A 24,760-nucleotide genomic window follows, 5' to 3' on the forward strand; every position below is an offset into this window, starting at 1 on the left:
AGTGTTTTCTTCATCAGTTCAGAAAACAGGGTTTCTACATCACTTCCTGTTTGTCATAACATCAGAAGAGACAAAATGTCTGCAGAAATATCTAAAGCTCTCTCTCTCTCAATCACATTTCAATTCAAAGAAAAGACAAAAGTAGCATGAAGTATTAAGTATTTTATTTACTTTTCAGGCTTCAATATGTTTCATATGAAAGGCAAAACTTTAAATGAATACTTTTCCTCTCCATAGTTTAGGCACATTAGAGAAAAAGGCGATTCGTAAATGAGACTGTATGACGAAGCGAACATCGGAGGAATAAAAAAATGAAAAAGTAAAATAAAAAGACTCGAGTGAGCTCTGCTCCGTCACCTCCACCCGTGTGTGGATGTCGGCTTTAACGCAGACGGAGGACAGGAGGACGAGAGGGAGGACCAAGACGCTCTGAACGGCTCGGAAGAGACCCGACGGCTGCGTTCGCCTTCCGTCCCTCCATATATGGCTTTAGGTGCGTCTCAAACACGGAGTGACGACACCGAGTTCACGTCGTCGTGAGGAAACACCGACCCTCGTCCGTCAGAAGCAAATGAAACACGAGGAACTCTGAAACGCTCCACCATGAATCATAAATCACGAGGAAAAAAACAAAAACACACACGGCTGCAAAAGTTAATGGCGTAGTTGTGTTACGATCTTACATTTCCACGGTTACAGTAAATGGTTTTCAAACGTTTTCGTACGCGATTGTTCCTCTTTCACCGAGTCAAATGATCCAGAGTTAGTATCTGTGTTCATTTGAGACGTTAAAACCTCATCAAATAAACATGAAAGAAGGACAACAGTCATTTAGACTGTCCTCTCTCTGTGTGTGTGTGTGTGTGTGTGTGTGTGTGTGTGTGTGTGTGTGTGTGTGTGTGTGTGTGTGTGTGTGTGTGTGTGTGTGTGTGTGTGTCACTCTGGCTTTTAAAAGGCAGGAACATGGAATAACAAGTTTTCTGGAATGCAAGAAATGAAGAAACTAAAAGCGTGTGTGTGTGTGTGTGTGTGTGTGTGTGTGTTTGTGCAGATATTAACATGTGACGCTCTCTCGCTGCTTCCAACACAAACAGGCGGTGACTTCAACGACAAGAGAAGAAGAGATGTTCCTCCAGGGTTAGCAGAGTTTGACTGGAGACATTAAGATAGCCGTAGAGAGCCCTCAGGTTTTCACACATATACACATTAAAACAATGAAAAGGTCACATTATGAATGTTTAAATAATTAGAATAATTAAAAACATGGAGACAGGAGCTCTTTGAGAGCAGGTCAGCTGCTGCTGTTCTCCGGCCGACAGCGCAGCAGGAATAAATACATATATTCATATATACGCCTAATAGAGGAGAGGGAGGGGCCTAACTGAGGGGGGAGGGGGCAGTTTCAAACTGATACCTTTGACAACTCTCTCTCTCTCTCTCTCTCTGAACACAACCAGTCCAGAGCTTCTTCCAGCCGTCTGTTGGTTCTGGGAATGTCTGTTTGTTTCTCTCTTTTCCTGTCAAGAGTCTTTTCTTCTCGTCAGGCGAGCGGCGAGGAGAGAGAGAGAGAGAGAGAGAGAGAGAGAGAGAGAGAGAGAGAGAGAGAGAGAGAGAGAGAGAGAGAGAGAGAGAGAGAGAGAGAGAGAGAGAGAGAGAGAGAGAGAGCTGCCTGAAATGTAGGCCAAAAGCGGTGGTGGGCGTTTCCATGGAAACAGTGTTCACAGCAGTCAGTGACATCATCAGTACAGGGGGGGTGACTGGGTACGGGGGGTTGGGGGGTGGTTAAGGTAACGCGTCCTGATTGGCTTGGACTTAGAAATGGTTCTCTCCGCCCACTCTGGTCCTCCGCAACATCCTGAAGACAAAGACAAAGACAGAAGTCTGGAATCTTCCACCAGTAACTCACCGAGCCAACACCACCACACCGTTACACACGTTTACCTGGTCTGTCTGTTCTGCGGGTCCATGTGGTCCAACAGGGCCTCTTGGGACACCCTGAAGTCCTCCAGAGGGGACTGGTAGCGGGACTCGAAGGAGCCCTCTCGACCCCCGAAGGCCACGGCCTGGGCCGGCGCCGGGGGAACCACGGGGGACGCGACGGAGGACGCCGAGGACACCGAGGATACCGAGGACACCGAGCTCAAGTCCCGACCCGCTTGGGTGGACGATGCCGCCGCAGCCACCGCCGCCACCGCCGTGGAGCCGACCGGGAGGAACGAACTCAGAACCTCTCCGTTCTCATCCTGAGAGAAGAGTCACAAACCAGAGTCGATGCTTAAAGCTGGTTAGCTTAGCTTAGCATAAAGACTGGAAACGAAGGGAAACAGCTAGCATGGCTACTACCTACGAACTGATTATATCTCAGGTGTTAAATGCTAAAGACACTTTGAGGAATATGAGTGAGGACTCCATGTTTATGCTCACCCTGCCGCTGATGATGTCCATGTGGACCAACAGAGAGGCCAACTCCAGGTCCTCGTTGTAGCTGTTCTTCAGAGGAACCGACCGGTACCCTGGAGTCACACACAGAGGTTATTACTTACTACAGCTCAGGACGCCTTCAGGTGGTTCTCAGAGAGCACAGTGATGTGCGTACCTGTCTTCAGGCTGTGAATGGGGAACGTGGCCTGAGCCAGGAAGTTCTGGTCATTGAACATGTCGATCTCGTAGACCACGAAGCGCAGGTAGGCGAAGGCCGGGTTGCAGACCGCGAACTGGAACGCCTTCCTGGGCCACGTGGGGTTCAGACCGTTGTCAGCTGCAGAGGACGGAGAGAAGTGAACGCTACGTCTCCACCGCTGGTGTCTGAACTGTGACTGCTTGAGACAACCACCATCACTGTGTTCAGACGCTCTCATGTCGCGCTCAGAGAGGAGCTTAAGTTTCCTCCTACAACGGTTCACATATCTTACAAAAGTCCAGCAGCACGCGTCAGTTTCCTCTCATTACATGTATCCAGGCTTTTCAAAATAAACTCCCGTTGTATTCTAAGAGTGAAAACATGAAGGCCAGAGAATCTGTGTAATAAACTATTAACGTGGTTTTGTAATGTTGTCTCTTTGTATTCACACACATGCTGAAGTTGTTTCCACAACTTCCTGTTTTTCTGGATCCAGACAGGAAATGACGCTCTGCTAGTGTATCCAGTGAACGGTAACCTACTGATTCCTTCAGTTTCAGCACACACACACACACACACACACACACACACACACACACGGTTCAAAGTAGAGCGGCTCTCACCTTCTGAGTCGGTCTTCTGCTTGGCGCTGTCGTAATCTGCCCCGCACACCTCGATCTCGATCAGAGGACACACGATGCCGCGTCCGTGTTTGGGGAGATGTCGGGCGCCCAAAACCTTCAGAGTAGAGGAGGAGGAGCTTTAGATCTGCTCACTCCACTTCTTCCCTCACAATACAAACACAGCCACTGGGGGGGGCGCAATGCGATTTTGTCGCCATCTTTTATTTTTTGCAGCTAATGAACAGGAAGTGACCATATTTGGAATGTGGAGAAGTGAAGGAGAGACCTGTCAATCACTGTGTAGCCCCACCCCTAAATCATCCCCTGCTTTATGGTCTGTTTGACTCTAAATGGAGCATAATGTACTAAATGAACATCATGCTGTATTGAAGAAGACTTGAGACTATGAACTCATGTTTACTGAGGGAACACAGTTATGAAGGTCTGCACACGGCCCCCCCCCTCTCTCTCTACTGTACCTCTATCTCCAGAGTGACCTGTTCGAGGCCTCGCAGCGTGTGTCTGTCGAAGGGGTCAAAGCTGTCGTCCCTCATGATGGGCGGCTGGAGGACGTAGCCGCTCCTTCCGTTCAGCATGAACAGAGCCTGGTTCATTTGCATGGGCTTGTCTGCACATGGGGGGGGGGGGGGGGGGAGTGTTAGAATACGTTTGCTTTCTTTTTGTTTTTCTTGATCTGCTCTGAGGAGAAAGGGTAGACTACCGGCTGTCTGGAAGTTGAGCGCCACCAGCTGGGACCCGCAGAGCCACATGGGCAGAGGGTCGTAGTTGGACGAGTCGAGTCTCTGTCCTCTCGGGTAGATCCTGGACAGCTGCAGCCGGTTGTACTGCAGGAACTTCTTCCCCTTGATCTTGTTGACGTACTTCTCCGCCTTGGTCTCGGGGAAGGACGACATGTCCCGGAAACAGGCCCGCTCTGTGCCGATCTCTGCAGGACAAAGAGAGAGAGGAGACAGACGTGACCGTCCTGTTTTGATAGTGGACTATTTGTGTAACTAACTGCACGTTCACAGCCCAAGAAGAGAGCGTGATCCTTACTGTCTTCATCAAACGGCACCGGCCTACAGTAGATGACCAGGTCGGACAACTCCAGAGCAATCTTCTTCCTCCTCTCCATCATCTTCCCCTCCTCCAGCTGGACACAGAGGACACAGGGTGTTTCAAACACAGCAGCTCCATCGGGAGCGCGCACACACACACACACACACACACACACACACACACACACACACACACACACACACACACACACACACACACACACACACACACACACACACACACCTTCACAATCACTGATGCAAAACAACATTCTCCTGAAGCGTGTGAAATGTGTCACCGTGTGAGTCTGCAGAAAGGCATTCCTGACCAACGCCACGTCTGCTTCCTAAATACAGGTTCTGGGTATTAAAAAGGGGGGGCCAACGCGAGTCACGACTGGCACGAGCGAAGGAATGAGTCCGTGTGATATTCACAATTCACCTTGGCCTCTGACGTCATTGTGACCTCGCGGATCTTAAACACCCATTCCTTGAGCTCCTCTTGGCTGCTGGCGGCGACGTCCAGCACCGGGCTCGTCCTCATGGAGGCGTTGGGCACCAGGGAGAAGACGTGAGGCCGGCTGCCCTTCCCGTCAGGACGCACGACTGAACACGGAGTAAAGAAAAGAGGTAGAGGGAAACAGGAATGAGAGGTTTCCTACGCCATCATTGCAATTTACGATATATTGGGACATACTGAATACTACGAGAGAAAGAGTATTGCAAAACGTCTCAAGGTTCAGCATCATCTGAAGAAAAACATTGTCCTGCTCTGCTGCCATTCTGCCAGTGGTCATGTGGAGGAATAAAGTGTTGAAGATCTAGTTGGATCTTTCCCCCACACGACCACTAGATGGAGCCAAAGAGCTGAGAGAGAGAGAGAGAGACAGGCTCAGGTATTTACTGTGGACAGCAGAGGCCACAGCAGTGCATGACAGCGTGTGCCAACACTAATGGGTGAGTATTGACTGAACTGGAGGACGTCAATAAAAATAGCAGCGACCGGGCTGTGAGAAAAGCAGAAGAGTCATGATCAAACCACAGAATGAATAATAGAAGAGGCCGATAATGGACAATAAGGACGGTAAAGAAAGGGGTGAAAGAGGGCAGATGTGTATATCATGTGCATGCAAGATGAGGAAAAGGAGGCGACGGCCATGCTCTGCAGCACAGAGCGGAACAGGAAGTGGGAGGGGCCTCTCACCGATCTGACAGGAAGACACGTCCACGCTTCCTCTCAGCAGATCCCCCAGCGGGCTGTTCTCCGTCATCTCCTGCGTGACAAGAGGCGAGGGAGGATTAGGAGCAGAAGTTCTAAAGCCGTAATCCACACAAGGTTACGTGTCTCCATCACAGCGGGCGAGTGACAGGCGGGTGACGGGACCCGAACTAACGTCCTGCGGGTCACTTTAAAAAACGTCCTCACAGTTCTGTCGGGCTCCGCCGCCGACGGACTGATCTCCTCCACGTAGTTAGCAGGAAACCACAGCTGCTTCTTCCCTCCACAGTCTCCCTTCCACCTGAGAGACAAAGTATGGAACACGACGGCTTTAAAATGATGTCAAATCTATTTTAACGAGCCATTATGAGTCACATAATATGTGCATTCAGGACTTGTTTTCTTATTAATACAAATAAAAAGAACTGAGTTGCACTGGGTGGATTTAACAAATGGATGCTCGTCCCGTCATGAATAATTCAAGTGAACGGACAGATCCGTGTCTCTGGATGATAAAGTCTGGACGGGAGTCACTCACCATCCTCCTTCCGGTTTGTCCACATTAGAGATGACGGCGTTCTTGATGAAGGAGAGCTCGTCGTCTCTCTGGGCTTTGTACTCGTACATGGCTTTCACTGTGCACTGGACAGACAAGACAGAAGGTCGTCACACACACACACACACACACACACACACACACACACACACACACACACACACACACACACACACACACACACACACACACACACACACACACACACACACACACACACACACACACACACACACACCCACACCCACACACATTCTGGACGCTCACCTTAAACGTTGGCATTTGGTTGGCCTCCACGTAGAAGCCTGGATTCCTGCCCTCGTACAGCGACCCGTAGTCGGGCTCCTATTGGACGACAGGTTGTGCGTTAGCGAGCCCCTTTTCACGAGGCTTCACAACACAACGCGGGCTTCTGTCGGTACTCACCGCGGTGCCTATCTTCTCCAGCGTGTCCTCGTTGATGGGATAGCGCAGCTTCATCTTGCGGTACAGCGGGTGCTTCTCGTAGTAGCTGATGAGATCCACGAGGCTGTCGAACTCCGAGGTGCCCAGCACCACGTTCTGACCCTCCTGCTGCACCCGACAGTGCTTTATCTTTCCCTCGGCCCTGCCAACAAACCACACATTTCAACCGACTTTACATTCATCTAGAGACTGAACTGCGAGTGTTTTTTAAGGATTTATAGCATGCAGTCGTTTTTATTTGTTTCAGACAGGAAACAAATAGGCAGGACCCAGGCGGCAACCTCCGGTTCAGCCGATGAGGAAGTGTCTTAAAGCTGCATTCTCTAGTGTCCACCAGGGGGCGACTCCTCTGTATATAGAAGTCTAGTCAAAAATGACTCTACTTCTCTCTTGATTTATTCCCTCAGTAAACATTGTAAACATGAGTTTATGGTCTCAATCTCTAGTTTACAGTCTTCTTCAATACAGCATGATGTTCATTTAGTACATTATGCTCCATTTAGAGTCACACAGACCAGAAAGCAGGGGATGATTTAGGGTATAAACCACTACCTCTTGATAAGGGAATAAGGATAGTAGGAAGTTACCTGAAGGAAATGGCAAACGAATTGGCTTCCGCCCTCTTCCTCACCAGGAAAGCCCCGTCACGTGGAACCCTCATCAGCATGTTTTCTGCATGGCTCCTGGAGAGGTTGGCATGGTACCACCTGGGACGAACACGGACAGTTTCACATGATTAGAGACGTTTCACTTCACGGGGTCGACGGTTACCAAAACGTCATTCAGCGTCAGGGACTCACTCTTTGCTCTCGTGAGCGTTGGTCTGAGGCACCGGCTCGGTCAGCTTCATCTCAAACTCGTTGCAGCGCAGAGCCACCTGCTGGTAGTGGTTGATCAGGGCGAAGAGCGTGTCGAACACCAGGTTGTCGGTCAGGTAGAACTTGGGGCTGCCCGCCTCCTGGCGAGAGTGGATGCGACAGTGTTGCACTCGGCCCGAACGCCTGGTGCAGAGAGACAGAACCGTTAATTGAACATCCTGCTTCCACCCATCGTGTGCCCGTCACAAACTTGCAGATTGATTAGCTTTGATGTTAACTCCACTTCATAGAGAGGCTTTGCATTAGCGTCACACCTCAGACCGTGACAACAACCCATTTAATCCATCTATTGATCTGTGGGCGTGTCTCTGAGTTCTGAGCATGTCAGAGAGGAGGCTGCAGACTGACAATCATCATGAAACAACAGCATGTTGCTGTGATCGCGTGCTTTATACCAGAAGGACAGCGTGTAGTCTCCCACAAAGGTCTCGCTCTCCCGGACCAGGAAGGAGCCGTCCGGAGCTCCCGTCTCCAGGCAGTACTCAGACAGCAGCCTCTCGGCTATCTGCCGCCCGTCTCGCCCGGCGCCCAGCTTCCCGTGGAACCACTTCTCGGTCACGTGCTGGTCCATGCCGTTGGACACCTGGGGAGGGTCGGAGAGGAGAGGGAGAGGTCAGCTCCGTTTAAGCTGCAACATTTAGCTGCAAGTTGCTCCCTCACTGACCACTTCCTGGATCTGATCCTGGTACAGGTCTTTGTGTATTAAAAAGCCAAACCGCCCACAAGCTCTCTATGTAAATACTGCATTTCTTATGGGTGTAACGGTGCATGCACTTGAACCGATTGTTCGGTACGTGACCCGAACAGCTGTTTACGTCTGCTGCTTGCACTCCACATTGTGGAGCAGGAATTCTTGTACCTGAAAGGTTTTTGGCAGCGCACCAGTTGTTGCTAGCTGCATTGTGTCACGGCTAGTCCCGCCCTACTGTGCTGCGATTGGCTAGTTACTGGCTGATACTGCTGTGTTGCAAGTTGCAGATTATCCGGCGTTAGGAATGTGCTTTCTTACGCCCCTTACTTCTTACTTCTCTTACGGTCTGTGGATTAGGTGTCATGTCTGGTGCTGCTCGGATCCCGTTGTGATTCTCATCTCTACGTATGTCAGCAGCAGCTCAGGCCTACTAACCTCTCGGTGCTCCTCCTCATCATCATTTCCCTGGTTACTGGAGGTCTCCTCTGAGTAGTAGATCTTACTGCTGGTCAGGACAAAGAAATGAGGGTACCACTCCTAGAGGGGGAGGGAGGATGAACGGTTAGCTGAAATATTTAGAGCGTCCATGTGTCGCACTGAAAAGTGGCCAAGAAGCTGGCCTCTTAATAAAGAATTTAAATCATCTAAAAAGACCAAGAAAAGAAGCTCATGAGGACAAAAACAAGTGAGACACAAATCTAAAATGGATGGTAAAGAAAAGAGCATCGAGCCACAACACGATGCCGTGTCTTTGCTATGGATCCTAACGCTTAACAACAGTGACGACACACAAAACAGACATATTTCAAGCGGAGCGTCAGCGCTGATGCAGCACACACACACACACACACACACACACACACACACACACACACACACACACTCACATGATTAATGGGGTCTTCCAGGTACAGGATGCCGTTTTTGATGGAGTTGCTGATGTCGTTCTCCGAGTAGGGAGTGGACGTGGACACCTCCTCGTAGGCGCTGCCTTCTGCGAGCTTCTTATGCTGCAGAAGAAAAGGAGATGAGGACAGACGTTGCATACAAAGCATCCATTCATATTGTTTAATATAATAGACAATGTGCACAAAAAGATGTCGTCGTGGCCGCTGACCTTGATGAGGATCTTCTTCTTGAGCTGGTTGGGCGACGGCAGGCCGTCCGCCGCGATGTCCACCGCCTTGGTGAGCAGCATGTCTCCAAACACCTTCTTGAAGTAAGTGGCCATGTTCCTCTGCTGCACAATACTACAGTGGTCCTCAATGGACAGGATGATGGGATATCTGCAGGAGGACATTCACAGAAATCCTCCTCTTACACACACAAACACAACAGTAACACGCTGCAACCGCGTCACTGTCCACATCGTTTCCTTATCTCTGTCATCTCTTTGATCGGGTCTAAGCCAACGTGTCGAGGGTGTGCAGACTCACTCGGAGGTGACGAAGGCGTGCTCTTTGATGGTGGTCAACACGTCGCAAAACTTGATTTTCGTTGTGAGGGTGTGTCCGTGGTAGATGACTGGCATTCCGTCTGGACCATCCCAGCAGTCCACTGTAAACAAACACACACACACACACACAGTAGGTATGCATGAATGCAGGTGGAGCTATAAAGCTCCAGAGGAACATTTAGTCAGAAACATTTAGCTTGAAGACGCACAAGCTGACATCATAATTGTTGACTCGTGCGTCAGGCAGACCCTTTAAACCCGCTAGGAGCCAGTCCTATTCATGGAAACCTGCTTGACAAGGGTTTTGTGTAAAGGCCGTATACAGCGCTGTTATGTAACAGCGTGTGTGTGTGTGTGTAAGGGTGTGTAAGGGTGTGGCGGCTGCATTAAAAGTACAATTATAGAGGGTTAAGAAGCGGGCATAAGACTTAATTGCAAGGTTGAGAAGTCAAGCGGTGGTGATTTACTGTACGTGGTAAAAAGCTGTAGCATCTGTGTGTGACTGTGACTGTGTATGCCTGTGAGTGTGTGCCTGTGAGTGTATGCCTGTGAGTGTGTGCCTGTGAGTGTGTGCCTGTGAGTGTGTGCCTGTGAGTGTGTGCGTGTGAGTGTGTGTGTGTGTGTACCCACGTTCGATACAGCGGCAGCCCATCCTCAGACAGCGAGCGTACGCCTCCAGAGACGACTCGCTGGAAAACTGGTCTCCCGTCAAGTAACTAAAAATAAGCACAGAACGTCAAAGCATGCACACAAAAACACACTTGCATTCAACCACACACACACACACACACACACACACACACACACACACACACACACACTTTCTATGGTGGTAGCACAAACACATTGGTATCTGCTGTATCACAAAGGCCGTCCTTCTTTTTGTCGACCGGAGGAAACACTTGTTCCTCATTCAGTCGGTCACTTCAAAGCTAATCAAAGCATCATGGGACGTTTTCATTCCGCTGCTCCACTGAGTATTGTTTCACGTCCAGTACACAAGCATTTTCATCTGAACTGCCTTTCACACACATTTCAATGGGAGGAAAAATACATTTTCCTGCAAAAAACAAAACAAAAACACGCCTGGGTCTCATTCTGGAACGTGATTGTTAAATAATAGACTTTTATCTGATGTGTGCAGTCAGTTTAGAAGCCAGACTTCAGTGTTCACCGAGCCCTCATCACAAGAGGCTGGAGTGTGTGTGTGTGTGTGTGTGTGTGTGTGTGTGTCCTTACGTGTTGTGCGAAGAGGAGATCCAGTAGTGGGACAGAGGGTTGCTCATGTTGTCAGGACACACCTGGTCCAGGGAGGAATCCCAGACGGTGTTCTCTTTGGAGAACAGGTACGTCAGGTACTACAACAGGAGGGGGGAGAGCTGAATGAATGAATGAAGGAATGAATGAATGCAAACGTCTGGACTGTCCCTCACTCGCAAAGGAAGTCTCTCCAAATCCACAATTCATCAAGTGTGCAAAAGCCTCGAGCAAACGGTCTTCAGACTTCCAGAGAGTCCGCTTGGAAAAAAGACTTAATGCTCCGTGTGATCCTGAGCCAGGATGTGGTCCAGCCTTGGACTACGCAGATCATCAAGTCTGTTTCTGCACCAAAACATGTTCTTAATAAATCATTTAGTCACTAAACTGGCCCGTGCATCGTCTGACTTATTTATATTCCTTTTTATTAACATCATGACTGTGACTGCTCATGGACAAACTCCCCCACATAAAACGCCTTTTGATTATCTCTCACACTCTCACACACACACACACACACACACACACACACACACACACACACACACACACACACACACACTAAAACATTCTATGAAATGAGGAACATTTATTTTGACCAATTCAACTCTTGGAATCACAGATTTCAAAGAGTTTACTGAGCTCTCAACAGTCTGTGTGTTTTTATGGATATGTGGATCTTTCACATCAATTTGGGGAGAGATTATTTTGACATGTTCCATATTTTATCATCATGTAGTGTGGGACTCAGACTGGTCTGGTCTTGGTCTTATGTTAGTCTCGATACACTCTAGTCTTGGTCTTGACTTGGTCTCAACCCCTCAAAGTCTTGGTCTTGATACACTCTGGACTTGGTCTTTACTTGGTCTAGATCCATCAAAGTCTTGGTCTTGTCCCAGTACACTCTAGTCTCGACTGACTCTCGTTCTGCCTTAGTCTTGACTTGGTCTTAACCCCAAAAGGTCTTGGTCTTGACTCTGCCTTGATACACTCTAGTCTCGGTCATGACTTGGTCTCGATACACTCTAGTCTCGGTCATGACTTGGTCTCAATACACTCTAGTCTCGGTCATGACTTGGTCTCGATACACTCTAGTCTTGGTCATGACTAGGTCTCGATACACTCTAGTCTTGGTCATGACTAGGTCTTGATACACTCTAGTCTCGGTACACTCTAGTCTCGGTCATGACTAGGTCTCGATACACTCTAGTCTCGGTCTTGACTTGGTCTCGATACACTCTAGTCTCGGTCATGACTAGGTCTCGATACACTCTAGTCTCGGTCTTGACTTGGTCTCGATACACTCTAGTCTCGGTCATGACTTGGTCTCGATACACTCTAGTCTCGGTCTTGACTTGGTCTCGATACACTCTAGTCTCGGTCATGACTTGGTCTCAATACACTCTAGTCTCGGTCATGACTTGGTCTCGATACACTCTAGTCTCGGTCATGACTTGGTCTCAATACACTCTAGTCTCGGTCATGACTTGGTCTCGATACACTCTAGTCTCGGTCTTGACTTGGTCTCGATACACTCTAGTCTCGGTCATGACTTGGTCTCGATACACTCTAGTCTCGGTACACTCTAGTCTCGGTCATGACTAGGTCTCGATACACTCTAGTCTCGGTCTTGACTTGGTCTCAATACACTCTAGTCTCGGTCATGACTAGGTCTCGATACACTCTAGTCTCGGTCTTGACTTGGTCTTGATACACTCTAGTCTTGGTCATGACTAGGTCTCGATACACTCTAGTCTCGGTCTTGACTTGGTCTCAATACACTCTAGTCTCGGTCATGACTAGGTCTCGATACACTCTAGTCTCGGTCTTGACTTGGTCTCGATACACTCTAGTCTCGGTCATGACTAGGTCTTGATACACTCTAGTCTCGGTACACTCTAGTCTTGGTCTTGACTTGGTCTCGATACACTCTAGTCTCGGTCATGACTAGGTCTCAATACACTCTAGTCTCGGTCATGACTAGGTCTCGATACACTCTAGTCTCGGTCATGACTAGGTCTCGATACACTCTAGTCTCGGTCATGACTAGGTCTCGGTGCAGGTGGTCTTGACTTCAACACATTTTGATGTGTGAATCCACCTGAACTACAACACGATTGCGAGTGCTAAATACCACGAGTACCCTATGATTTCTGAAAGCTTTAAAGCATCAGGTGTCTGGTGGACACAGACGGGACATTTGTACTCAACTGTGTCAGATAAATAAGCGGTGACCTGAATCCCCGGCAGCTCGGTTTCGTACTTCACCCTGAACTCTGGCCTTTAACAGACTTCCCAAAGTGGGTCAACAATAAAAAAAAATATTCCTCTTACGAACTGTTTTTCTTCTTCAGGCGTTACTCTCAGTGTGACTGATGCTTCTCTCGCACAATATATAACCAGCGGTACCAACTCACACCAGCTTCCTCTTCTCTTGAGTCAACCGCAGCTTCGCGGTGACCACAAAAAGCATCCCCTCACTTTCTGAGGAACTCTCACCGTCAGTAACCTTTCCTCTCTGTGTGGGAGGAGGCGCTTCGGACCCACATCTCGGCTATCCAGGTCAATTTCTGAACATCTGCCACCCACGGCAACAACACACGGCAACAACACCGTTGTTTTTTTTCCATTGGTGAGCAAAAGACCCAGAAAGAGAGTGACGAGGAGGAGAGGAGGAGAGGAGGAGAGAGAGAGCGAGTACCTCGTCCTGGTGGAAGTAAGGCTGCTCCACTTCTCTCAGCGGGTCTTTCAGGTAGCCGAACATGAACTCCTGAACTTTGTCGTTGTCGGCGGCCCACAATTCCTGGATTCGCACACAGACACAGATGTGTTTGAGGTTGTGTGAATGAACCAGATGTGCAGCAGAGTAGCCGGAGATATTACCTGCTGAGACTCCAGGAGGAAGCCCTTGAAGTCGTCAAGGGAGATCCTCTGTTCTGGTCTGTCGATGAACCTGAAAGCAACGCTTCATCTCAGTAAACGCATGCGTGACGCTGCAGAGCAGGGGTTCACATTTCAGACGCTTTGGTTTTAAAAGGTGGACCTCCAGCTACAGTTAAAACACACTGTGCATATTAAAAGCAACACTTAATGCAACGAGGAGAAATATGCAGAAACCCGGTGTCTTATTTGATGGTATTAAGTATTATTAAGAAAAAAGAACAAAGTCATTCCATTACGTTGAGACGGATTGTGTGTGTGTGTGTGTGTGTGTGTGTGTGTGTGTGTGTGTGTGTGTGTGTGTGTGTGTGTGTGTGTGTGTGTGTGTTTAAACGTACCTCTGAATAAACGGGATCTCCATCTGAAAGAAAGGGAAACATTTGAGTTCATCACTGAAAGCGCTGTCCTTTCAGTTTGTATAGTACCAGTGATGTAGATAGACATCCTGTGGGGGGGGGGGGTCATTTAATCTGACCCCAGCCAGCCTCCTCATCCACGTGAGTGTGTCCTAATGGCCTCCACCAGGGGGGTTTGGTGGGTTTTTAACTGGTCCATATTGATCTGGCAGCCATTTGAGAACAGACAGATGGGGGAGGAAGGGTTCTTTGGCGGGGCATCAGAGTGGGGGAGGGAGCGAGGGGGTGTGTGTGTGTGGGGGGGGTGAGAGTGCTGGGATACACGGAAAAAAATGATTTGCACTTACGTTTTTCTGAGCATCAAACATGAGGCTGCGGTAGAGCTGAGCGAACTGGCTGAAGGACACATCTCCGTTCCTCAACTCGGAGTCCTGCGAAACAATCACAGACCGTCAGCTCTCGTCATGGGGAGAAGGGGGGGGGGGGGGTAGAAAAAAGGGGGCGGGGCTGTGCGATGGGTAGGAGGAGGTTTACCGGAAGTTTCTCTCGGAGGAACCTCATGTTGGGCACCCTGTAGTTGACCTGGCTCAGCATGCTCTTCAGATCCTTGCAGGATATCCTAACAACACATTCAACACAAACGTGAAGTCACGCAGAATAACAGCTTCTAATAAATAATAAATACAGTTCTAGAGAGTTTTAATAATCTACATACAACCTAAAAAAACTCTCAAACACACATGTGCTCTCTCTCTCTCTCTCTCTCTCTCTCTCTCTCTCTCTCTCTCTCTCTCTCTCTCTCTCTCTCTCTCTCTCTCTCTCTCTCTCTGCCAAACATCACAGTACATCTCCTCCATCCTCTGCAGTCTGTTTCCTGCTGCAGGAAGAGGGTGCTGGTGTGTGTGTGTGTGTGTGTGTGTGTCTCTGCGTGTGTGTGTGTCTGTGTGTGTGTCTGTGTGTGTGTGTGTGTCTGTCTGTGTGTGTCTGTCTGTGTGTGTCTGTCTGTGTGTCTGTGTCTCTGTGTGTGTGTGTCTGTGTGTGTGTGTGTCTCTGTGTGTGTGTGTGTGTGTCTCTGTGTGTGTGTGTGTGTGTGTGTGTGTGTGTGTGTGTGTGTGTGTCTGTGTCTCTGTGTGTGTGTGTGTGTGTGTGTGTGTGTGTGTGTCTCTGTGTGTGTGTGTGTCTGTGTGTGTCTCTGTGTGTGTGTGTGTGTGTGTGTGTGTGTGTGTCTGTGTCTGTGTCTCTGTGTGTGTGTGTGTGTGTCTCTGTGTGTGTGTGTGTGTGTGTGTGTGTGTGTGTGTGTGTGTGTGTGTGTCTGTGTGTGTGTGTGAGAGGTTAGTTCCTCCGCTACACCTCAACTAAAGCTCTCTACCAGCCTGGATGTTACACAAACTGGTGCGCCCAAAACAGTTGAATTACACGACTTCCTGTGAGGCGGATCTCATTCACTCACCGGTCTTCTCTGTTGCGATCAACGGCGTAGAACTGCTTACGCAACCACCTGATAACAATAATAATAAAAGAGAGAGTTAACAGATGTTATGCATTTAAAAGAAACAAGGACATATCGCTGTAATGATGGAATGTTTACCTCTCTATCTGGAGCGGCGTCGGAGACTTCAGCGTGTCGGCCACCAGAGAGTTTAACCCTTTCACCCACATGGTCATCTCCTCATCAGACGTAGCTGAGGATGAATCAACACCACAGATGTTCTCTTCATACGTTTAATTTACTCTCATGTGTGATAGCAGGTCAAATGTGACAGCAGTTAGTCACATTTGACCTGCTGGAACCAGAGATTTTACCTGACGAATGTCTGAAACGATGAACCGGTTCTCAAAACAGTCGCGGATTACATTTCATTTGAAAGACTAATGGATTCCATGGACTCACCCTAGCAGCTCTGGAGTTGTGTGATGCACACATTTTAAAGCCCCTTTGAGGAAAAGTTGTGATTTGGGGCTGACAAATAAAGTTGATTTGACATGAGGAGAAATTCATAAATTTTTGAACAAAACCAGCTTTTTTTTTAGCTAACGTTAAAACTTTATTTACACTGTGATGGTTAACGTTAAAACTTTATTTACACTGTGATGGTTAACGTTAAAACTTTATTTACACTGTGACGGTTAACGTTAAACTTTATTTACACTGTGATGGTTAACGTTAAACTTTATTTACACTGTGATGGTTAACGTTAAAACTTTATTTACACTGTGATGTTAACGTTAAAACTTTATTTATACTGTGATGTTAACGTTAAACTTTATTTACACTGTGATGTTAACGTTAAACTTTATTTACACTGTGATGTTAACGTTAAACTTTATTTACACTGTGATGGTTAACGTTAAACTTTATTTACACTGTGATGTTAACGTTAAAACTTTATTTATACTGTGATGGTTAACGTTAAAACTTTATTTACACTGTGATGGTTAACGTTAAAACTTTATTTATACTGTGATGTTAACGTTAAAACTTTATTTACACTGTGATGGTTAACGTTAAAACTTTATTTATACTGTGATGGTTAACGTTAAAACTTTATTTACACTCTGATGGTTAACGTTAAACCTTTATTTACACTGTGATGGTTAACGTTAAACCTTTATTTACACTGTGATGGTTAACGTTAAACCTTTATTTACACTGTGACGGTTAACGTTAAAACTTTATTTACACTGTGATGGTTAACGTTAAACTTTATTTACACTGTGACAGTTAACGTTAAAACTTTATTTACACTGTGATGGTTAACATTAAAACTTTATTTACACTGTGATGTTAACATTAAAACTTTATTTACACTCTGATGGTTAACATTAAACTTTATTTACACTGTGACGGTTAACGTTAAACTTTATTTACACTGTGATGGTTAACGTTAAACTTTATTTACACTTTGATGGTTAACAACAACTAACTGTGTAATTAATCTGAGGTTCACAGGTGTATTGAACTGTGAGGGGGGGTCAGTACAGACCACTAGAGTTGATAGAAACAGGTAGATGTCACTCCACTACACTACTGAAGGTGTCTGCCATTACCTGCCAGGCTCAGTGACTTGAGGCGAAACTCGGTGCCGTACAGGATGACGAAGCAGTGAGCCTGCTCCAGCCTCGTCGCCGAGTCCTCCACGTAGCGCTCAAAGTCACGCGACTTCTGTCCAGGACGGATCTCTTTGATCTCACGGATGTCAACTGGAGACAGACACACACACACACACACACACACACACACACACACACACACACACACACACACACACACACACACACACACACACACACACACACACACACACACACACACACACACACACACACACACACACACACGACAAGTTAGTGAAACAGACACATGTCATTGCACATCCAGAGATGTCCTGACTGTAGCTGGACAATGTGAGTTTCATTAAAAAATCACGACAATCGGACTTCATGTCCCAGTATGCAAAACCCAATGTAAAAAATTATCTAAATAATATTCAAGACACTGAAAAATATGCTTTAAATCAGACTTTATTGGGTCACAATATCCTAATTCCTTTAATAACATTAATTAAGCTTCAAGTGCTTGTGGAAAGTGTTTCATAATGTAATAAATCTGATTTCTTTTAACCTTCCAGCATAGAGACAAACGCACAGCACAGTACACTCCCCCCCCCCCCCGACCACATGAAACAGTGGAGCTAAGGCCTGAATCACACACAAGTACACTTCAGCAGAAGACAACACATAACGTTAGATATAGATGTTCAAAATGCAGAAACCAAAACCACCGATTACTAATCTCAGACTGGGACACAGACCAGTCTGTGGTGGGACGGGTCGGGTCAGGTGTGTTGTGTTTGGGTACCGGTGTGACTTTAAGAACACTTGGAGAGGTTTTCATAACTGAAGTACAAAGGGCACGAGACGGGGAATATAAAAAGTGATTATGTGACTTAACAACACTGCCTACTGAGCTCAAATCTCTCTACGGTAATATACTGTATGTCCTAGAATTTACTTTTACAGGAGACAGCTCGATGCCAGCTGAAGACCCGATCCGACTCCGTCTTGACTCCATTATTAGGCTCAGAAACTTTGCGAGAGAACAGACTGCAAAGCAGCCCGACTGGTTCCTATCAGCAATGTATTAGCAGCAGTTAAAGACTTGTCTCACACACACACACACACACACACACACACACACACACACACACACACACACACACACACACACACACACACACACACACACACACACACACACACACACACACACACACACACACACACACACACACCTTCCTGCCCCTGAACCACACATCCTGTGTTTTTTTGTTTTGTTTTTCTTTGGTCGCCTACACACACACGTGTTCTCACGTATAGGTGAGCTTGTTCTGTAAGAACAAAAACACACTTTTGTTTAGTGGAAGCGGCCGTCACCGGGCTGAGCTCTCCGATCGTACGACACGCCTGAACGTTGGACTCCAGGTCCGGCTCCGACAGGTCGATCTTCTTGTCACAACATTTGGAGGCGGGCCTCAGACAGATGCAGGAAGCACAGCGCCGGCCAGAGGTGTCGCCTTACCGAGAGGAGGCATCCTGCCGCACGCTCGCACACTTCCTCCATCCGTCCTATTTCTATCCCTCCTCACACCTCATCTCTCAGTACGACTGCTCAAATAATACCTCATATCCAATAACAGAAATGTGGCTGGATGATGGCTTACTATGAGGAGCGTTTCTACAAAACATCTAAGAGGAGACGCTACCGGTGAATAGGGGAAACAAATGAACTCACAGATACCACCATGAAACTTCTCCACTTCATCACTCACATCAAGAAGTGATGTCATGTTTAAATATGCAAATGAGGCTTTATGTAACGGTAACTTTTGGTGAATTTGGTAGAAAGTATTCAAATAAACAGCTGGATGTGTATTTTGGATGTTTTCTTTGCTCTAGTCTGAAAGAAGACGTGTCATAGAAGGTACATGTTAAATGATATGAATAATGATATTACACAGTTCAGTCTTTGATTTAGGAAATGTGTGTCAGTTCCACTTCATAAATGTGAGGATTTGCTGCTTTTCTGTACTCTACATGAATGTAAATGATGGAAAGCGTTTGGGCTTCAGGCTCCAGGTCACACTGTGCTGTGATGGAGATCTTAACTTGCAGCCATTGAAACATCTAACATTGTGTGACTCTTCATTCAAACAGCAACTATCAAAGAATACGTTAACGAGACTACAGACTCAGCTATTCTACAGCTCATCACACGGCCAATCAGGAATCACTAAATGAACAATATCCTTTTTCATAATAAGCAGAAATCACAAACTTGTTAAAGCCTTTCAAAATGTGACCAGTTGCTGATTTTCTCTTGTAACTGATTGTAAACTGAATGTTTTGGGGTTTTGGACAGACACAAAATTAATTTAAATAAATAATCTTCGGCCTTTTGAAGATATAGCGAGCACCTTTCACCGCTTTTACACATTTTATGGACAAAACAATAATTAAACGACACAGAATAGGTTTAAAATCAGACGTTCTGTGTATTCTGTGACTGAAGGCTGCAGCGGCTGAAGTGGTTTCAGAGTTCCTGTGCAGCAGAGAGCAGTGACCGTGTTTCTCACACGTCAGCTGATCCACATCAGCCCCCCCCCCCCCCGACAAAGAACTGTCACGCAGCTCCGCGGAGGCCGGTCCACTTCTACAATGCGCCGTAACCAACGCTCGTTTCCCCACGCGTCTTCTCCTGAAGGCCTCTGACTTCATGATCCACTTCTCACAAATAAACGTGTGTGTGTGTGTGTGTGTGTGTGTGTGTGTGTGTGTGTGTGTGTGTGTGTGTGTGTGTGTGTGTGTGTGATAACAGACGTGTGCAGGTGACTCCATCCACATTATTTAGGTTCGTTCAACCCCCGGGGACACAGCCTGCGATATTTATCATATTAATAAAGTAGGATACTAATGCTAAACTTAAAACACAGCTCAGTGCCAATTTCACATCAAGGCTGCGACTAACGATCATTTTCTAGATTCCTTCACAGAGGATCATTTAGTCCATAAGAAGGTATGATATGTATTTGCACCACTGAGACATGAGCACATCTATTCTGCAGAAGTTGTCAAATTATGACATTTTATAGAAGAATAACCGACACAGATTACACCGTTTCTAAACATTTATGTGTCGCAATACCTTTCAAATCAGCCGACATGCACACTGACACAGACACATATCTGACGGAAGCTCATATCTGTCGTCTGATTTACCAGCTTTAAGAGGATGCAGCGCTGCAGTGTGTCAAATTGTCATAAATCTGGTAGAATGGAAGCATGTGACGGCCATTCCTCGTGCTCACTTATCACCTGAAGCTGCACATTTTAGGGGGTTGATGTCCTCTGTAACAGAGATGTGGTGCTAAAGGTGCTATGAGGAGGAGTGACTGGTAGAGACCTGTCAATCAGCGTGTAGCCCCGCCCCTAAAGCATCCCCTGCTTTCTGGTCTGTTTGACTCTAAATGGAGCATAATGTACTAAATGAACATCATGCTGTATTGAAGAAGACTGTAAACTAGAGATTGAGACATAAACTCATGTTTACAATGTTTACTGAGGGAATAAATCAAGAGAGAAGTAGAGTCATTTTAGACTAGACTTCTATACAACCAGAGGAGTCGCCCCCTGGTGGACACTAGAGAGAATGCAGCTTTAACACAAAGGTTGCCGCCTGCCAGAGTACGTTGGTGCCGTTAGATCCAGCTCTAATGAGCTCATTCATAAAACCTAAAGAACCGTCTCACGCAGTAAAGTAACTAAATGAGGTGTGGCCGTGCCATGATGCTGATTCTGTTGCCTTGTTATCAGTAACACAGTGAGGAGAGCGATTGATCATGTGAAGCATCCGAAACCTCAACGATGCCATTTACAACGTGCCGACACATGGTCTTCTTCATCGAGACCACATCCTGCCTCATCTGACAGCTTCAGACCTGCATCGAGTTTCGTGTTTGGGTCGATTCATGTGCACCAAACAAAGCAATGTTAAAGATAAGATCGGCATTTTATATTTAGCGGTGAACCAGAGTGCCGTGTCCACGGATAACGGACGTCTCTCTGCCGTCGATGAGGCCGACGTGTCCCCAAACAATCGCACGCTTCCAGTAAAACGCACTCTAAACCCTCGTGTTCTATTCCTGTACGTTAACGAGGCGTCTGCTCACTGGGGGGGGGGGGGGGGGGAATCACGTGTCAGCTGTGAGCAGAGATGATACTCCAAAAACAAAACAAAGAAAAACCCCCAAAAAGTCTTTCTTTTCTTTTTTGATACGTCGTCTTCTCGCTGCATCCGGAGCGGAGTGCAGCTGTGCACACGGCATCCTGCTACCAGACGCACTTAAGGGCTCACTGAAGGCCGCTTTGTGGAAAACATTCACCTGAATGTTCAGCTTCCTGCTGAACTCCAACCACAAGAACAAAACGCAACAAGAGAGATCCAGGAACGCCGCTTTGTCCTCGGTGTCTGCATGACGTGATTGTCCCTGAATATCCACTATTTATAAAAGATAGTTACGCTTTTATGGACTGATCAGAGCTGAAATAACAGATGGACTGTTGATGGAGGGACTCCTTTATAGTAACATGTGGACAAGGTGTGTTTTAATCTGTATTAAATGAACAATGAACCTGTTTCCTTTCATTCCCACATTAATAATCTTCGTTTCTGTAGATGTAAATATCGTCTGATGTCCAATATCACCGCGTTTAGTGAATAATATATCATATGTAGCTTCACTCATCTTAAGGATCTTAAAGTGAACGCATCCACCCCGCTGCTCACACCGTCACGTTAACCCAGAACCGGCTGCGCTCTACTCACTCTCTCCCTCGATCTTGTCCGTGCCCCGGGTCCAGATGATAGTCCTGGTCTCCAGCTTGACCTGAAACGTCCGTCTCTCGGGCCGCTGGGACTTCTTGGAGTAGAACAGCGTGAGCACCGTGCCCAGCTCCAGGTCCCGGTACAGGTTGTTCATCTCCGCGTCGTTGTCCGTCCACGGGACGGGCCCGTTGGAAAAGAAGCTCGAGGTCCCGGCCATGTTCACTTCCCCCGTTTGTTGTCCGTTTCCTCTCAGAACAATCTGCTCAGTGCAGGCCTAGACAGGGATACCTACAGGGGGGGGGGGGGGGGGCATGAAACAACAACTCAGCAACTTCTAGTGCGTCCATATGGTCTACATGTTTAGATGGGTTGTCTCTTTCAGCATCAAAGGTCTATTAACGGCTCTCATCGTACCGTATTAAAACACATATTTTGTTCATTTACTCTGTCCGTATTTTTTGACATCACATTCAATCAAAAATCATTTGTAAGTATTCCGTCTACTTTCTTTTACAAATGCATTATCCGACAAAAAAGAAAAGAAAATAAAGTTGCAACATTTTGCACTAATGCTACAAGGAATAAAACACTGTCGTTACATTAGGAACAAACTCAACGAAATACTGCTAAATACATTGTATGCTTTGTTTATGGACATAAAAGTTCCAATATTATATTTTGCAGAAATATACGGACTGATTTCATATGAAAGCTACATAATGTGATAATATAAAGCAGAAATGCTCTATTAAAATCATGCTTTGACGTCCACCATAACCACGCACAAATAGATAAAACATGTCAGCATCTCCACGCGAGCTATTGATGGCTCTCCGCGGGTAACGTTACTCTCAGTCTAGAGCACCAACAGTAACGCTGTGCATCATGACAGTGATGCTGCAGCCGTACGGACGTGTTGATGACGGTGTTTACCTTGAAATCGAGTTTACCGGGATTGTTAACAGGCCTGGAACCTGCTGCCCTTCACCCCACAGTGAAATAAACTAAGTTTGGACACTTAGAGGCGTCACGCTGTGGGGAAAACGAAGCACCGAAGAGTTGGAGAACAAGTAAAAAACGTCTGGCTGTATTGTGGAAACAGGGGGGCCGGTGTGTGTGTGTGTTTAGTGTCTATAAGTGTGTGTTTAGTGTGTATAGGTGTGTGTGTGTGTGTGTGTGTGTGTGTGTGTGTGTGTGTGTGTGTGTGTGTGTGTGTGTGTGTGTGTGTTAGCATGTCGCTGGGCCAAAAAGCAAGAATCGGGAGCTGGTTTTAACTCGCGAGAAAGAAGAAGAAGGTGAATATAAAGCTCAGGTATCGGTAGATATATTCTGCCTCTTTTCTCTCTCCGTCTCTTTTCGGCCTAACGTGCGGAGACGGATTCAACTGGGGGGGGGAGAAAAGACAACAACACGTCGGCTGTGCTGTTCGTTACCTACCGCCGCAATCTCGGCCTCGACCGCACATCTCCAACGGCTGCTGCTGCTGCTGCTGCTGCTGCTGCTCCAACGGCTCTCCTCTCGCGCTCCCCTTTCTCCCTTTTTTTCCCACAAACCCCCGGGTTTTTGTCCCCTCCTCCGTGATTAAATCATCGCTCGGTCCTGGAAAAACGCTCCGGTCCCGACGATTCCCGTTTCCTCCCCTGTCCTCTGGCCGTCCATAGAGAGAGAGAGAGAGAGAGAGAGGCAGGCAGACAGGCAGGCAGACAGAGAGAACCGTGGTGAAGACTACGCAAGTTTGTCCGCTCTCTCGGCTCCAGCTCGAGTAGGCCCTTCCCCCCTGCCCCCCCCCCCCCTTCAGCCGACCACCATCAGTATCAATCTTGTGCCAGAGTCAGAAAAAAACACACTTCCGCTGCGGGCTTTCACAATAAAATTAAAAAGTCAAAGAACTTGTTGCACTGTGATTTTTTTTTGGAGACGCAGATGGGGGTGGGAATGAATGGAAAGTAAACCAAGTACTATAATCCAGAATACCATTTTTAGATACTTTACTTCTGTATTTCCATTTTTTTCTGCGCTTAAAAGGGAGCAATGTGTAGTATTTAAGGGCGGTATTTTGGCAGCGATTTTGTTACCTTAGAATGAGCCGTTTAACGTTACATGAATGAGTCCTAAAAGCCGGAAGTGAGTTAGCATTTTTTGCACTTCCGGTTCCACAGTCTTCAAGACAACGTTTTTTTTATTTTTAATAGGTTTTTGGTGAAATGCCTGAAATAATTTCTGTGGTTAACATAAGTTTTATATATAATCATTTTATATTTATAAAGTTTTGTTCTACTATGTAAAACACGTCGGTAAATACCCCTCATGAATTTTGAAGCTTTTACATAATAAAGGCGGCTGCTAACAAGTGGCTAAATGAGACTACAAAACATCATCACACCGTGTATATATACACATATATATGTATATATATATATATATATGTGTATATATACACATATATATATAAAATACGCCATCCTTTACTAATATGCATTTATTTGATTTATTTTGGCATAATTCCCCTACTTCCGGTAATCCTGCGGTTCTCTCGTTAGCTTAACGCAGCTCCTTGCCTCCAGTAGGAGCGCCTGTTACCGGCCTCTTAAAGAGACACACCCGCTAATACTGTACTTCATAATTAGCTGTATTATTATTATGATTACCAATAAAAGCCCAAGTTCTGTGCTTATAATTGACAAACTACTCTTCTGTCGACAAAAACAATGACACGATCATTTATCAAATAAATAGAAACTATATTGAGAAAACAATTG

At 46.7% G+C, this 24,760-nt stretch overlaps 1 protein-coding gene across 1 annotated transcript; it reads right to left on the reverse strand.

Annotated features, from left to right (window-relative positions):
* Positions 1-149: 149 nt before the first annotated feature.
* On the reverse strand, positions 150-23,763 carry plcg1 (phospholipase C, gamma 1). Its single transcript, XM_068710378.1, has 33 exons — positions 23,439-23,763; positions 22,002-22,289; positions 17,168-17,320; positions 15,708-15,801; positions 15,570-15,617; positions 14,654-14,738; positions 14,467-14,550; positions 14,102-14,124; positions 13,707-13,776; positions 13,525-13,626; positions 10,806-10,924; positions 10,197-10,282; positions 9,547-9,667; positions 9,228-9,396; positions 8,998-9,120; positions 8,546-8,647; positions 7,815-8,002; positions 7,342-7,542; positions 7,129-7,248; positions 6,503-6,683; positions 6,344-6,421; positions 6,059-6,162; positions 5,728-5,821; positions 5,506-5,575; positions 4,744-4,907; positions 4,300-4,396; positions 3,965-4,189; positions 3,723-3,871; positions 3,244-3,358; positions 2,597-2,758; positions 2,425-2,513; positions 1,942-2,243; positions 150-1,855 (listed from the first exon to the last, which is right to left on the reverse strand). Exons 2-33 carry the CDS (start codon positions 22,216-22,218, stop codon positions 1,813-1,815), a joined length of 3,978 nt encoding a protein of 1,325 aa, XP_068566479.1. The 5' UTR covers positions 22,219-22,289; positions 23,439-23,763; the 3' UTR covers positions 150-1,812.
* Positions 23,764-24,760: the final 997 nt, after the last annotated feature.

Source organism: Cebidichthys violaceus, unplaced genomic scaffold, assembly GCF_023349555.1.
Source record: "Cebidichthys violaceus isolate CVI_PGR_0920_01 unplaced genomic scaffold, fCebVio1.0.p SCAF_151, whole genome shotgun sequence".
In the NCBI taxonomy this organism is placed as follows: Eukaryota; Metazoa; Chordata; class Actinopteri; order Perciformes; family Stichaeidae; genus Cebidichthys; species Cebidichthys violaceus.

What these genes read in the sequence shown, in the direction of transcription:
- plcg1 (XM_068710378.1), bottom strand. Translation starts at nt 22,218, where the DNA reads ATGGCCGGGACCTCGAGCTTCTTTTCCAACGGGCCCGTCCCGTGGACG. An exon ending in GACTACACGCTGTCCTTCTG is followed by an intron (nt 7,543 to 7,814) that starts GTATAAAGCACG and finishes TCTCTGCACCAG; the next exon opens with GCGTTCGGGCCGAGTGCAAC. An exon ending in AACGCTCACGAGAGCAAAGA is followed by an intron (nt 7,249 to 7,341) that starts GTGAGTCCCTGA and finishes TGTTCGTCCCAG; the next exon opens with GTGGTACCATGCCAACCTCT.